Source organism: Buceros rhinoceros, unplaced genomic scaffold (assembly GCF_000710305.1).
Source record: "Buceros rhinoceros silvestris isolate BGI_N320 unplaced genomic scaffold, ASM71030v1 scaffold1413, whole genome shotgun sequence".
NCBI classification, from domain to species: Eukaryota; Metazoa; Chordata; class Aves; order Bucerotiformes; family Bucerotidae; genus Buceros; species Buceros rhinoceros.
In genome coordinates, this window is record NW_010404079.1 from 68,389 (window position 1) to 83,106 (window position 14,718).

The 14,718-nt window shown below is 40.1% G+C and overlaps 1 protein-coding gene across 1 annotated transcript in view; it reads right to left on the reverse strand.

Moving 5' to 3' along the window:
- The window catches only part of LOC104490880 (receptor-type tyrosine-protein phosphatase N2-like), a gene marked incomplete at its 5' end in the record, with an annotated part of 103,007 nt that overhangs the window by 8,299 nt on the left and 79,990 nt on the right, over window positions 1-14,718 (reverse strand). The window contains one exon of the mRNA XM_010133230.1: window positions 12,894-12,958. Coding sequence (XP_010131532.1) covers window positions 12,894-12,958 — 65 coding nt within the window. The remainder of the gene's footprint in view (window positions 1-12,893; window positions 12,959-14,718) is intronic.

Below are 14,718 nucleotides of genomic sequence, written 5' to 3' on the forward strand. Positions count from 1 at the left end.
TCCATTTCTGAATGCCTCTGATACTACCTCTGTGCCTAAAGAGGCTGATCATCAAAACTTAGTGTTGCAAAGATGGGCAGCTGTTTTGGAACAAAAACCATCTTGGAATAAGAAAATTCACAGGAAGAAGGATGAATTCAATGGCATAGGATAAAGCCAGCGTGACTTGTTTTCTCTCTACATGAGCAAATCTCTCTTCCTCCTCCGCATACACTGCTACATGTTCTGCATCTACTCCCTTATTGTGCCTAAAACAAATGAGTTTAAATATATATTGCTACTCCACTATTGAATCTCATTTCGTGATGAGGGCTTTTTTCTATTCAAACTTAGGCTAGATTGTTATATTATGTAAATTCAGCTCACTTCCACTGATGTGTGCAATAGTCTGTAGGAAGTTCTCCAATGACAGAGACGGACAAAAAGAAGAGATTTTCAAGGCACAAAGAGAGGTCTGAACCCAGCCTGCCTTCAAAGGTGAGAGGAGCTCACTGTTTAACTGCAGTGTGAGCTTTCAACTCTCTTAGGAAAGATTTTGTTGAAATCTGACACACATTCACTATCTTCGCCACACTGAGGCTTTCTCTTTAATCTGAGAGTACAACATGCCATAGTACCCAGTAACACTTTGTTTATGCTTTTGAGCCATTTCAGGTGACAAAAAATACAGCATATGCCACATGACATTGGAGAGAGGGACATTGCATCTAAGGACATTAGGGTCAAGTCTCTTACTGAGATGGTTGCAAAATATCCACGCACTGCTAAGGTTTTTTAAACGTTACTTATCTGGAAAGCCCACATACAAACTAAATTTGATGCAGTGGTTTAGAGCAAAAGCTGGAAGAACTTGATCCACTGATTCCAAGGATATCTCATTATTGGAAGTGTTTTGCTTACGCGACTAAGCTGTGAAGACCAATTTATTGTCATAAAACACATAATCTAGAGAAAGGGTTAAAAATACTAAGCTGGAGAGCACTGATTATTGGAAAAGAGAACACAAAATATGTCAAAAAGGCAATATTTCTGTCTTGTCTCCCCACCAATATGCATGTGTCTGCTTAACCGTTCTACTGGTTTCAGAAAATAAAGAGGGGATAAAAAAGGAACCATTTAAAAACCGAAGGACTGCCTTTTCACCTGCTCACTTTATTTTACTCTGCAGGGAATACATTTGGTTTGTTTGTGACAGGTTCCTTTTTCGCAATGGATTTCATTGCTTGTTTTAAATAAACGCACAAGGGTAAGTGTGAGACTGAGCCAGTATTGTGAAAAACGACTGTGCAATGAGCCATGTGTGGGGTTTTTTTTTATTAAACAGAACATGCATTTGCAGTAGTTCAGTGTGAGCTGGATACCACTAGCCTTCCCCCTGCCCTCAGCAGCTCAGTGAGCTAGTTGAGCAAATACCTCTGAAAGCACTTCCACACCAGTGCAAGGCAGATTTTAACTTCGGTAATTAACTATCATATTCCTAAAGGCTTAAAGCATTCACAATGAGTGCACAGCAACCTACATCGGGAACATTAACTGGATAAACGAAAAGAAAACAAGAGAAGATGCAAGCTGAATGATATTTTGCCCCCAAGGAGAGAAGCAGTTTCTGAAGTTTAGGGTCATATCCCTTGCAACCCTTTCTCTCCCCGCAGGCACTGATGCAGGATGCGTGTTGGCACTTAACAGCTGGTGCTCCTGATTAGCAGATCTCAAGGGGTTAAAGTGTTTGCCCTTAGATAGTTGCATAAGTGGAGTATCCAGCATGTCATAAAAACATGAGTAAAACTTGAATTCCCTTTCCCTCCTGCAATAAATAATGAGCTAGCCAGCAGCAGCTCATGATATTTAAAATCATCATGCTAACCTAATGTTAACCTAATGTTAATTTTATGACTATAACAATGAAATCTTCCCTCTCTTCTCCTCCCCCCAAACGTGGTGGGCGACCCCTTTTGATAAGCACAAGAAACACGAGAAACACTCTGTGGAGGATAATCCCTTCCACATTGTAGCAGCATTGCTGTCACTGTGATGGTACAGAAATATGACAGAGAGTTTATTGAGAGCTGTAACATCTTTTAATACATCAGCTGGGAAGAAAGATTGAAGTTACATCATTAAAAAGTGGTTTTCAGGTTCAGCATACTACAGAGCTTGTGCTCCTGAAAATGTGCTGTGGTTTTGGGTTGGTTTTCGTTGGGTTTTTTTTTCTTTCCCCAGTATAAGAACAATCAGCATTTGTTACATGAATGTATGAAAATTTCAGCTTAATTAAGGCAAGCTTTAAGATTTTATTTTTATGTAATAGGCTTGAACATGCTTGCAAAGTCAAAAGTTCTATTTTATTCATTACTAATGAAAAGTGCAGCATAGATTCTGTGAGACTGATAGAATTTTATATTAAAGGACTGTATTAAAAGGAATATTTTAGATTCTAGATGCTCTGAATTTTCTGTCTATTTATAAAAAGAAAATGATCCTTAAATACTTCATCAAAGCAGTTATTTGTGGGGGGGTTCATTTTATATAACCCAAACTGAAGAGTTTTCTTTGTGATGTTTCACAAATACATATCACTCATAAATATTAAATTAAAAAGGATTTTTCTAGCTGGGAACAACTTTCAGATCTACTGGCATATATCCTCAAAAAGATACGATTATAACTCTGCAGAATAGCTACTAATTTGTTACTGTGCATCCTAAAGGATGGCTTGGTCATTAGGTTCCTACATTTAGGTACACTGGAGTTCTCTTCCAGGCTGAGACTCTACTGCCTGCATCACTTTGGTTAAATCATTAAATTCACCTTTTGTTTCACACCATCATTTATAAAATGAACCATCCTTTTCCTACCTAATAAGTTGTTACAAAGGCAAACCCGTTAAGGATTACAAGGTATGTGGACACTGGAGAGGTGAGGACCTAGATAGATACTCTATTTTATTTTCCAATACCCTTTGAACCTTTCTCAGCACTCTTTCTGTTCCCCTTGATCATAAAGTGATCACAAAGCAGAATATATGATGTAGGAGTCATGCTGAGAGGTTGTAAATGTGGGGTGAGTAGCACTGTTACCATTTCTTCTTAAAGAGATGATGATCTGTGTGGGAAGAAGCGTTTACCCCAACAGAAAAAAAAATATGGCATACTAAGGGAAATACAGAAATGACCTGTCAAGTGCCTTCCTTTTTGCAGCAGTATTCAGTTTCATTCTAGTCGGATATTACCTGCTTAATGCATCTTTTTATATTTATTATATTGTATAGATTTTGAATTAGACCTTGAAGGGCAAAGGGACTTGCTAGGTCAGATTAAAGACTGGCTTGTTAAAATCTCGACAGAAGACTCCCTAATACTGTTCTTTCCACTGCTGATGCTAGAAGCTGAAAAAGGTCCAATTAGTATTTGCAAAATGCGGCTGATCAGCAGCCTTTTATCCTCAGTATTCACAGGCAGTTGGGAGCACTGTGGAAGGACCACTTGTAATATTATGAAATAGAAAAAATATATATGAGAAAGAAAATATGGGCAAAAACACAGTGCCAGAGAGGACAATGAGCTGTCTCATCACAGTGTGTCTGTCTTTAGGAAGAATACGAGTGTTTTTCATGTTTGGGTGATGGCTGTATGACTCATACCTAAAAGTGATGCTTCATGGTCAAAGCAAACTCACGCACAGCAGCTTTATGCTGTTTTTCTCCCCCTCTCATGTGAGGACTGACAAATAGGCTTTCTTGTATATAGCACAACATTTTCTGGCCCTTTTCTGCACTTGGCCTTGCCTTAGGAAGGAGGCAGACCAAGAACTGTGGAGATTGAAGGACATAAACCTCCTACAGGACAGATAGTAACTAGATGCAGCTCTGCCAGGAGCCTAATACACAAAAAATGCCCATCTATACTGCTGGCTCTCATAGCGTATAGAAACAGAAGTGGGCTCTCTGGGGAGTTAGGAAGATATATCTGTACCCATGGACTATTACAACGCTGTGCTGTTCCCGCTGCCCAAGTTGGCTGGAGGTAGTACAGATATGCTATAGATTTGCAATGCCCCCAAAGCTCTAGATGCCTCCAGCTACCCACTGACAGCTTCTAAAGGACAGCTCACATAGCTGCTCCAGTGAGTGTTTGCCCCATTGAGCACTTAATGTTGCAGCAAAACATTTAATCACACCATATGAGGGGCAAACTCAATCTGATTAAAGAAGAAAGGGTCATAACTAGGGGGAGTGTAACACCACTTCTTCACTGACCATTAGTTTTAATGGCATACCAGTAATATTTACTAACTAGTTTAGTCTCAAAGGCCCAGCCTCATCTCATCTACTCCAGCCATCCTTGAAGTTCGAATTGGAGTTAGTCATCTCCTCTCCCAATAGCGAAGAGAGAGAGGGGAAGCTCCGACAGACAATTAATTTGCCTGAGAATTATCCTCCAGAGGTGCGTTTCATTCTCCACTGATGACTGAGGAGACCTAGACAATTAGGTTAGGTGAGATGCTTAACTCTAGGTGCTAATGTATATGGCTAATGTTAGCTGGAACGAACCTGGGTTGAAGAGCTGAGTTTCTGCGCTGCAAAAACTGGGCTCCTGAATGCTAGAATCTGTCAAAGCTGAGATTGAGATCTGTGTTTTGGGACTGTTGCCCCCTCTCCTCCCTCACCCCCCAGTTTGGCAATTTTGGTGGAAATGGCAGAAGAAAAAGCCACATGGAACCACAACGAAAAGATAAACCAATTGCTACTGTATAGTGTAGGGTAGGCCATGGAAGTGGAGAACGTGTTGTAACAGTAACTGCGGTTAGTTTAGTGCTGTGTTGCAAAGAAACAAGAGTATTTTCTTCCTTCAACTTGAATTGTCTGAGTGCCCATTACACAAAAACACTTGTAAATATTAGACTTGAAAAAAGGGAGCTGAACAACAGCAATAAAAGCAGTTTTCATTTGTAGTTATCCAGATGTCTGCTGCTGTAGCTGCTGGAGTGCTGCTATTGGCTAGGAGGATCGTTCAATGTTTTTTCACGGAATCAGAAAAGCATTAGCAAAAACCTAGTGAGGTACACACTTTTAAAGATATCGACAAAAGATAAATGTATTCAGGCTGCCATTTTCATTAAAAGCTTACTCTCTCTTCGAGACTGACAAAATCTGTATGCATGTAGTTAGGGATGGACCCAATGTCCTCCTGAATCAGTGAACTGTCTGTAACTTCACGTAAAACACATAAATGTTTCTATATGCCTAACAATGACCCAAATTAAATTTTCACTGTCTTTATTAAAAACAAAACAGCCACAACAAAAGAACCCAATAGACAAAGCAAGCATATAAATGGAGAAGGGAGTACTTAAAGTAATGAAAATTACGGTGACAGTCACAGACACTAAGAGTAACATTATATAATGTGTTATTGTTTACCCATTTTATATTAATACTTGAAAACTTGCTGTTAAAAATGTAAAAGTGTTAAGTGATACGGTTTTGTCAGCACACAATCCAAAGGAAGGTCATACCGAAGATGGAGCACCTAGGAACAGCCTAATATTTTACAAACTGGTACAGGAAAATAATGCTTCTAAGCTTACACTGATTTTAAGTCTTCAAGGATAGAAATTCCCTAGTGACATGTCAGCTTTTCAGCTAGCATCTTGTGTCAATGCAGAAGAAACATGCAAAAGCCACTCACTGTAACGGAATGGATACTAACTTGAGGACCAGCCCTTCCTCATTTCCACTGCGTATGCGAATGTGTCACATCACACTCTGTATTACTGAAGAATTGTTTCTCTAGATTTTCCCATTTTCAGAAGTTAAAAGGAATATGCCTAAATTATTCCATGCAAGAAATAGAAATTAATGAGTTATATTCCATATGCGGTAAGATATCCCATAGTCACCTACGGTCACTCTAGAAAATTCCAGTTGACACGTCTAAATTCAGGTGCACACCCACAAAGCGTACACATAGCAAGAACTCTGGAGGTGCTGCTACCGCCTACTTATAGGTATGCCCCAGTATCAGCTCCCATAGAGTTCTACACATTTTGCTTCTTTTAGTACCTCTTCCAGAAACTACCGGCCAATTACCTGAAAGGCAGTTCAGCTCCATGTGCTGAATCAAATATGAACAAAGTTAAGACGCTGACTGAAAAAATGACATTTCTGAAAACGTGCCTCAGATGGCCCTAAAAAATGTTGGAGTCCTCTTTGGAAAATGTGAATTTTCTTTACAGGGGTCACAGAAGTAGCTCACCCACACGAATTTATTAAATCGTAAGAACCACATTTTACATTACTTCCATTTCATGGTGCACGTAGGTGGCAATGCTTTCACCATACAGTATGTGGAGTGACCTAAATAAAAGATGCAAGTATTATGGATCCGTACTTCAATGAAGCTTATCCTACAAAGTGACTAAACTGGTGCAGCTATAGAAGTTGTGGAATAATTACACTTTAGTTAGGTAATACACATTGTACCCTTTACAGCCTGAAGACCACCATCTGGTCAATTAAACACTTCTCTTCAAACCCTTCTACGGACTGCTGCATGAGATTAGCTGCAAAAAAAGTAGTTCTTCACTCTGTATATAAACCTCCTTTTCCAAACATTTGCCCAGCTGCTTCTCAAACGGATAGCACAGTCCTTCTATGACCAGCTTTTCCACTTTTCCATATTCTAACCTACCCATTGTGTGAAAAAATGCTGTCCAAATTCCTTATCTGCTTGTCTCCTCCTTAGTTTCAGTCAATGACCTCTTGTTTTCAAATTAGTCACTATCTCAAGCTGCTTACTGACATCAATACATTCCTTTCAGCGTCTTCTAATGCTCTATGGGGACCCCCCTTCGTGCTCCCTTTCCCAAGGAATAGCCCATGTCTGATCAGTCTTTCTTCACAATTCGTTTGCCCCAAACTCTGGATAATTAGGATTGCTTTCCCCCACTTTCCTACTTGCAATTCTTTTCCAATAAAATTCCCGGAACAGTAAATAACTCAAGAAATGTTGCTCTTTTAGAGTAATGCCTGACCACTAAACTACATAAAAAAGAAAAAAGCCAAAGAAATGACATCAGTAGGTTATTTGCTTTTTGTCTGAAATCTCTATATGCTCTAAAAGAAACCATCTAAAAACGCAGTCCATACAACGTACGCTATGAAACATCAACCAACAATACCTTCCCCGTGGTCACTAATGCATTTCATAACAGTAGCTTGTAGAACATGCTGCATTTTCATCTTCATTTTATGAACTATTAATCTATGACTCTGTAATGTCAATAATATGCCAAAGGAAATAAATACTGTTTTAAACAGCACGTTCTAAATAGCGAGAGTTTGCTGAGCATCAGAGGCTGGACCATGAAAAACTGTCCTATACATTCCCTGTACAGTTTTGCGTGTAGCTGGGGGCCCAGCTCTCACTGTGATTAATTATCTGCTGGGAAAGGCTGCAAGAATGAGCACTATTTGCCTAATTGTGTTTCCAGGGTAACTCATTACATAAAAGTTACAACACATAAATGCAGCTCATTTGAAAAGCTGGCCTTACAACATACGATATGTTTACACGGACACTAAGAACTTCCTTCAGAAATTTAAACAGCAACATTTTAGATTTACACGGTTAGCATTATTGCCGCTGAGAACTGAGGCGGTCTTGTGGATAGCACAATAATACACAAAGCAAAACCTCATTTTTTGGCTTTCGCAGCCTGCATTTTTTTCCTTTTTCCTAGTGATAATAATCTATCTCACCCAAATCTCAAAGACCAGCAATGTGATTGATTCACATTCAGAACATGAAATCAATTTAAGTTTTAAGTCCTGAATTTTTCTGCCGTAATTTTTTCTCCAGTATACCACCTATTTCTAATCCCATTTCTTGCCCTCTTACCATTAAATACCATTTAAATAAAAGCAATTTCTCCTTTACATTCTCTCAACTACCATATGACACGTAGCATGTTAGGTTTTATTTTCATGGGAGGAGTGGGATCCTGAGCTGAAGAAATATTCCTCCGTTCACCAAGAGCACGTCAGATATAGTCTGCTCTAGACTTGTATCAGCACAACCGAACAATAGAATTTTCTCAGACTTTGCATAGGGACTCAAAAATAAGCAGGCTGCATCCATTTTAATACAAATATGGGCGAGCATTTTCTTTCACGCAATCCGTTCAGAGAGGAGCTAACCACACAACTTCATTATGATTGTTAAATCCACACAGCAGATAAGCAAAACCTCAGCAAGGGTTCAGATTAACCAAAACCATTTGATCACGATGAGTCAGAAGGAGAATTAATGAATCTTTTGTTTTGCTTTAAAATGTCACGGTATAAACTGCATCTGCTCAGGAGCTGACTCACAAGACCCTCAGACAATAGGGTAATGGGGGCAAGGAAAGGACTTGGGGAGATAACCTCCGCAGCCAGCCCCGGCCAGAGAGTCTGGGCTCATCAATTATATTTCAAGCTTTTGATTGTGAGAGAATAAACTGTGGGTTTGGCTTTGCTAAATTGAATCTTTTTTTTTTTTTCTGGGTTTTAGAATTTGGAAATCAATACTTTAAAAGGATTTTAAAATTCATATTCTCCTTCCTTTTGACTCATCTCGTTCCAGCTAGTTCAAACACAAGAAAATGGCTGGTCAGCAAACCCCAAGCAGCTGCTCGCTGGATTAATATCTAAAAATCAAACTATTATCTACACTATCCAAGTCTCTCAGTTTGGAAAAATGAAAGTGGGAAGACTCATAATCTCATTTTTTCTTCTTCTTCATGCCAGAAATAGTCAATAAAAATGCCTTGCAACCCACAATAAGCCTGCAGGAAAGACAAGCAATGAGAAAATTCTCAACTTTTCCCTAGACCACACAAAACCACAAAAACTCCTGATCAGCTCAGAGTCACTGTGAGTTTGGGGTGAGGAAGGAATATCGAGTAGACTGAATCTAAATCAGTTTATCTTCCCTGGTAACAAAGGATAAAACTGGTAAACACATCAAGAACGTTGACATTCTCAGCAGAAATCAGCCCCAGAAAAGCAGTCTCTGACTAAAATCCAGAAAGCATCGTTAACTACAAACCAGTCCATGAACATTTGCTGTATTTATTTCAATCACAGAATGGAAACAAATGACTTCTCAACTTCTCACTCAAACTAAAGCTTGTCCTAAACTGCTTGTCAGGGAAATGAGAAGTGACTTGGTAACTGGCCTAAAGTTGTAGTACCCATGTAAAAACAGCATCGTATTTAAATAGTTATCCGAGTCAAACCGTGTTAAACCACATTTGAATGTGGTACTGTAAGGCCAGATTCACCAAACACTGTTTGGGTTTTTTTATTACTTTGGTAGCTTCACTCGCTCGGTATATCAATCTAGCAAGAAACACAATGGCAGTAATAAACGGCATAATAAAAAGCAGCATGAAGTTACAGGAAAAACTGAACAAAAGGATACACCTGCATTTGAAACTTTCGGCTGACACCACACAGCACCGAACAGCCACGGCTGTCCTGACTGCTCCAGCACCTGTGGAGGTTATTTAACATGGCCGTTTGCAGTGGATGCACAGACACAGCTGTTACATCTACTGCAGAGGGGACGGGGAAACTCATGGAGAACCCGACCCCACCGCAAATCCTTCCCGATGCTGCGCAGGGCTGGAGGGGTCCCGCGGGCGGGCGCTGCGTGGCTCTCAAAGGCAGCTGGGGGCCGCGAAGGTGTTTGCTGAGCCAGGGAGGGCTCTTTGTGAGCTGAGCGCCCTCCCGCCAGCTCAGCCCCCGCCACGTACACCAAGGGCGGGTTTCTTCCACCATCCTGCAAGCACGCTGAAACAGGGCGCTTGGCTTTTTTTAAACGCAGTTCCTGCTTTCTAAGGGGGGCTGGGGCTGTCAGACTGATGCGGCAGGCATCAAGCGCAGCATCGTCCACCACTCGGTTTCTTTGCCCCTGCTTTAGCCTTTAAGAGCAGATTCCTTGCTGGTGTTTTTCATCACCTAAAAGAACTCACGGGACGGCAACAGGCAAGCTAGCAGAAGATATGCGTTTATAACGTGTTTAATAGACTAAGTGTTAGCACTAATTCAATCAGCGGTAGGAGAAGAAATTGTAAACGACAAAGACATTTACAGTTAACTGTCTAGGAGAATGCAGGGAAGTAAATCACTACATGAAAAAGGAGCTGCTTTTCTCAGCCCTCCCTATTAAAAACCCCACTAAAGAGCCAAGGCATTTATTGATTGCTTTCTACTTTCCCACTGCTGAAACTAAGCACTCCTCTATTTACTTTGATTTAAAAACGCATTATTGTCTACTTTCTAATAAACCAGACAGTGGAACAAGGAACGCAAATTATTCTAAGTTTATTCTTAAAAGCCTGTTTTTTTGGTCTTTTTGGGGGTTGCTTTTTTTTGCTTTTTTTTTTTTTTTTTTTTTTAAAGACTGAAGGCCTTAATCCTTAAAAGCCTTTTTGAAAGAAATGTTACTAGATGCTGGCCTTGCAGCTGGGCGCAGATTGAAAGTGCACTTACATTTTCATGTTTAGTGCTGAAGGACTCTGGAGTTAGCCCTCGCACTCCACATAAAAGCTTTGGAAAGGGCATTCTTTGCCACTCGTGCAATTCATTCTCTAAGAAAAGGAAATGGAAAGAAAGATTTCATGTCCAGGGCTTCAGCCTTTGATCATTTGATGAACATTGGATCCTCAACCTGGGCCTCCAGCTTCTCAGGCCAGACAAAGAGGGCCCCGGCCGCACAGGCTGGGCCGCGGTTCCCGCCCGAACAAAACCTTTGGCGGCCGCACAGTGTGACAGCCTGGGAAAGGCCCACCTCAGCAGGGCTGAGATGCCCGCTCTGCCCTTTGATCTTTCATTTAAACCCCAGCCAAAGCACCAGGTCAGGGGATTTTGCGCCGCACACCCCCATGGGCAGAGGAGAGCAGGTCAAGAACAAAATGGGGGTGACCGATCTCCAAAAAGCCCTGTGACGCCTTTCTCTGGCCAGTTTCACATGACTTGTCTGGTATTGTGAAGCGCTAAGCCCACACTTAAAATGGAATTTGACATTACATGGTACAATGGAGTCAATAAATGGCATTCTTCAGTGCTTTTACAACAAAGTCAACCCTCCCTTAAGTGGCTGAAAGCCCCAAGCTAGAAAATACTTCTCATTTACTTCTTTATGCGAGTAAATTGCATATACTTTAAAACTAGTTTTCATTACGGCTTCTCATTGCTGATGACTGAAACGAGCTGAACAAAAGACCTAACAAAGGTCTACATTAATTTTACGACGTACCATTGCTTCTATTTTTAAAGACTAGGTTGTCACGTGGCACGTAACAAGCACTGGATATATCTCCATATTCCTTCACGGAGTGAAAATCCATCTTCCAACCAGCATGAAAAACTAATCTCATCCCACTGAAAATTTTATTTTCAGTACAGTGCTAAGGAGAAGGCAAATACACAACTTCTTTTAACTTCGGCAGCAGGTTCCGCATGATGAGTGCGGGCAGAAAATTCAGTCTGTCTTTGACGAAACGTGTTAACAGAATCTGGAGAGGAAAAAAATGGTGAACTCTTCTTTCTAAAGGGACAGAACGCCACTCTGTCCCACTGGGGACTGGGATATGCAGGATGCAGGAGCAGACAACTGTGAAGCATAGAGTGCATTTTTAAACTGTGTGTAAAAACAGGTTTGAAGATTTTAAACAACTGCAAAATGATTAGAACTCAAAGAAATAAATACTGTTTCTCTACACAAATTAATATATATTTGCACAATTAATCCTTTTTTCTTTAAATATACATACGTGCGTAATGCCAGATCAAGGTGGCTTCAGAACTCAAGTTAAGAATTAAGAAAGGCAAATCACTATTTTTGTCCATTTTCAACCTCACAAGATTTCTTTGCCTCTTAAAATGCAGTTCTATGGAACTGTGATACAAACATGGCCAAAGGTTACAATATAAAAATAAAGCTGACTATTATGTCTTTTTAACATGTGGTCAAGTTTACATGCCTACTTTTATCCTCCTTCCTTTTGAAGACACTATCAGTATTAAAAATTTAGTTTAGATGTAAAATACAAAGATTACTTCAGAGTATCTCAAGAACTTCCCATCACGAACCAGTCACCAATCAATAAAAAGTTAAAGAATGGTCCCAGTTTCTAGAGAATCTGGAGACTTAATTTCAAACGGGCAACAGTATATGTTTCTGTTGACAGATGATTTCCCACTTTGTAAAAAAAGTACACCTCACACTTAAGGAAATTAAGGACAGAAAAGTTAAAGAAGTTGTTCAACGGTTGTTCTATCGGCAGAACAGGCAACAGAGCAGTAGTTGATTTATTTTCAGTCCTCTGTCCTGTTCACTACAGTCTTTTTCCTCCTGAGGCGACAAATTTGTGCAGCACAAAGGCCCTGAGCGGTACCAGCTCTTCTGGGCGCTTTGGTGGCAATGGGCAGCTACAAAAAGAAGAGAAATCACATTTGACCGTCGTGTCTGGACAGGTGACAGTGGACCTGGCAACGGTCGTGAAGCAGCCGAGGACCTAAGTCATGTAACTGCTAAGTAGGCTTGTACAGCCTCACTGCATCTTCTGAAAAGTGTTACAACTATTTTAAATAAATAAGTTTAAATAAATTCAAAAATTCAAATACTTCTCAACAGCACAAAACCACCTGCTCATTCACAAAGCATTTGCATTTGGGTTTGTTGTTTGAAATTGCTATGAAAATAAAACTTAAGAACGTTCAGGAAAGAGTACAATTTGTGTCTAATTTATTCTCAGATTTTCTGTGAATATTGCTCCCCACGTTGTCATGGCAACACAAGCACATCTTTCAGTACTGAGGAAGTACCAAGCCTTTTGATTCTCACCTTTGGCCATTTTATTGAGAACCATGTCAATTAGAATGTAGGTTCCACTTCTTCCCGCACCATCGCTGCCAACAGAAAGGGAAAAAGAAAAAAAAAGTCTATCAATGTGTATCTAGACTCCACATGCCCTTAACGTTATACTGTTACACATGGGGGAGAGGAGAGAACGAGGGGCTAAAGTAGGGTGCTGAGAGAGGAGAGGAAGCTTGCACTGAATTAACGCAAGCTATTTGTGGAAGATCAACCGTTAGCCTGCATAGATAACAGGGCTTTGTTTTATTTTTTTAAGCCAAATAGTATTTATGCCAGAAAAGCATAAAAAAAAAAAAGTGGAATAATATCCTAAACCAGGATATTGTTTCTGTTTCAAAAAGCGTACATACAATGAGTTTACATCACTTGTACATGAGACCAAGAACCACAGAATAAGCTAGATAGAACATTATCCAGAATGGTCCCAAAATGTCATGGATTGGCTTTTAACACAGCGGTCTGAGGGAATGCACAGAGACCTGTCTGAGAACCAAAATATTTGATTACTGGGGGACTGCAATCTTTCCTCACTATACATCATCAGTGGATTGTTTCTTTCTTTTTACCTCTCCCTTTAATTCTTCCTTACTTGCAATGACCAGAAAAAATATTGTCATGTAATTCCTAAGAAACAGCGTTAACTTTTGTGTATAATCAGCCATTCCTCAGAGATGTGAGACCAAGCCTTGGGAGGGGAAAAGCCCCCTAATCGGAATGCAGCTTGTGTCCCTTTCAGAGAGCAACGTGTAGTTGCCAATGTGATGCTCTTTTAGAGCTGCTGTTAGCAAACATAATTAAGACTTTAAGTAAAAGCTTTTTTTCTTTGCCTCCCCAAAATTTTTACAAAGGTGCATGTGTGACCAATTAGACTGGTATGTAGTTTTATTAATTAAGCCATTATTTTTATTGATAGCTCAATCTGTGTACAAGAACTAATGAAAGGAAAAATAACAGAACAGCGTGAAGCGCGTTATTACATTCTGTTTATAGGAAGGCTATGAAACTTAATTTTTGTTATGTCTCTGTAGACAGAGTATTTTTTTTTTCAGTTACTAGATCACTGCTTAGAGAAAAGGAGGTAATAGTAATAATTTTTTTTCTATGTCTATGAAGGGAACAAAGACACAATCTTATTAGTTAAGCTGAATAACGAGAGACGAGGCAGCGATCAGGCCCAATAAAACCAAAAAACTACTGAGCCGGTGGTAGACATTTCCATCCATCACAGTAAGGAAAGAGCAAGAATCTTGAAGGCTCTTCACTCTGTTATCAGATGTTTCTTTTCTCAGGCTTCCTGAAGGCAATGCAAAGAAGCCTCCTCCAGAGTATTCACCTCTGCAGAGGGCACCTCACATCCAGTGGAAGGTGACTCTGTTGAGCCACATGTGTGAAACACATCCCCTCCCTCCTTGCTTCCATCCAAAGCGGAGCGTCACATGTCAAACAACCTGCCTCTTAGCAGGGTTGTTTTTCTATCTTCCTTATCTACAAGAATATCTTCAATAAGAAGTGCTCGTAACTCAGAAACTCCAATGGCAAAACGAAAATTTAACATTATTATGGTAAGGTTTTCCACTGACCTGCCTGATTGCTTTCGTGTGCATCTATCAGACTGTCAGGCCTAAAGATAATCTGTGCTACAAGTATTACTCAAAAGTATTACTCAGTCTCTGGGTTATGTTTCCACACCCTGACATTGCCCTCTTCTTACCATGATCACTGAATGCAAGGGAAGAAGAAATAAAACATAACCGAATGTTAACAAAATAGACTAAACTGGGGGGGGGGGGGG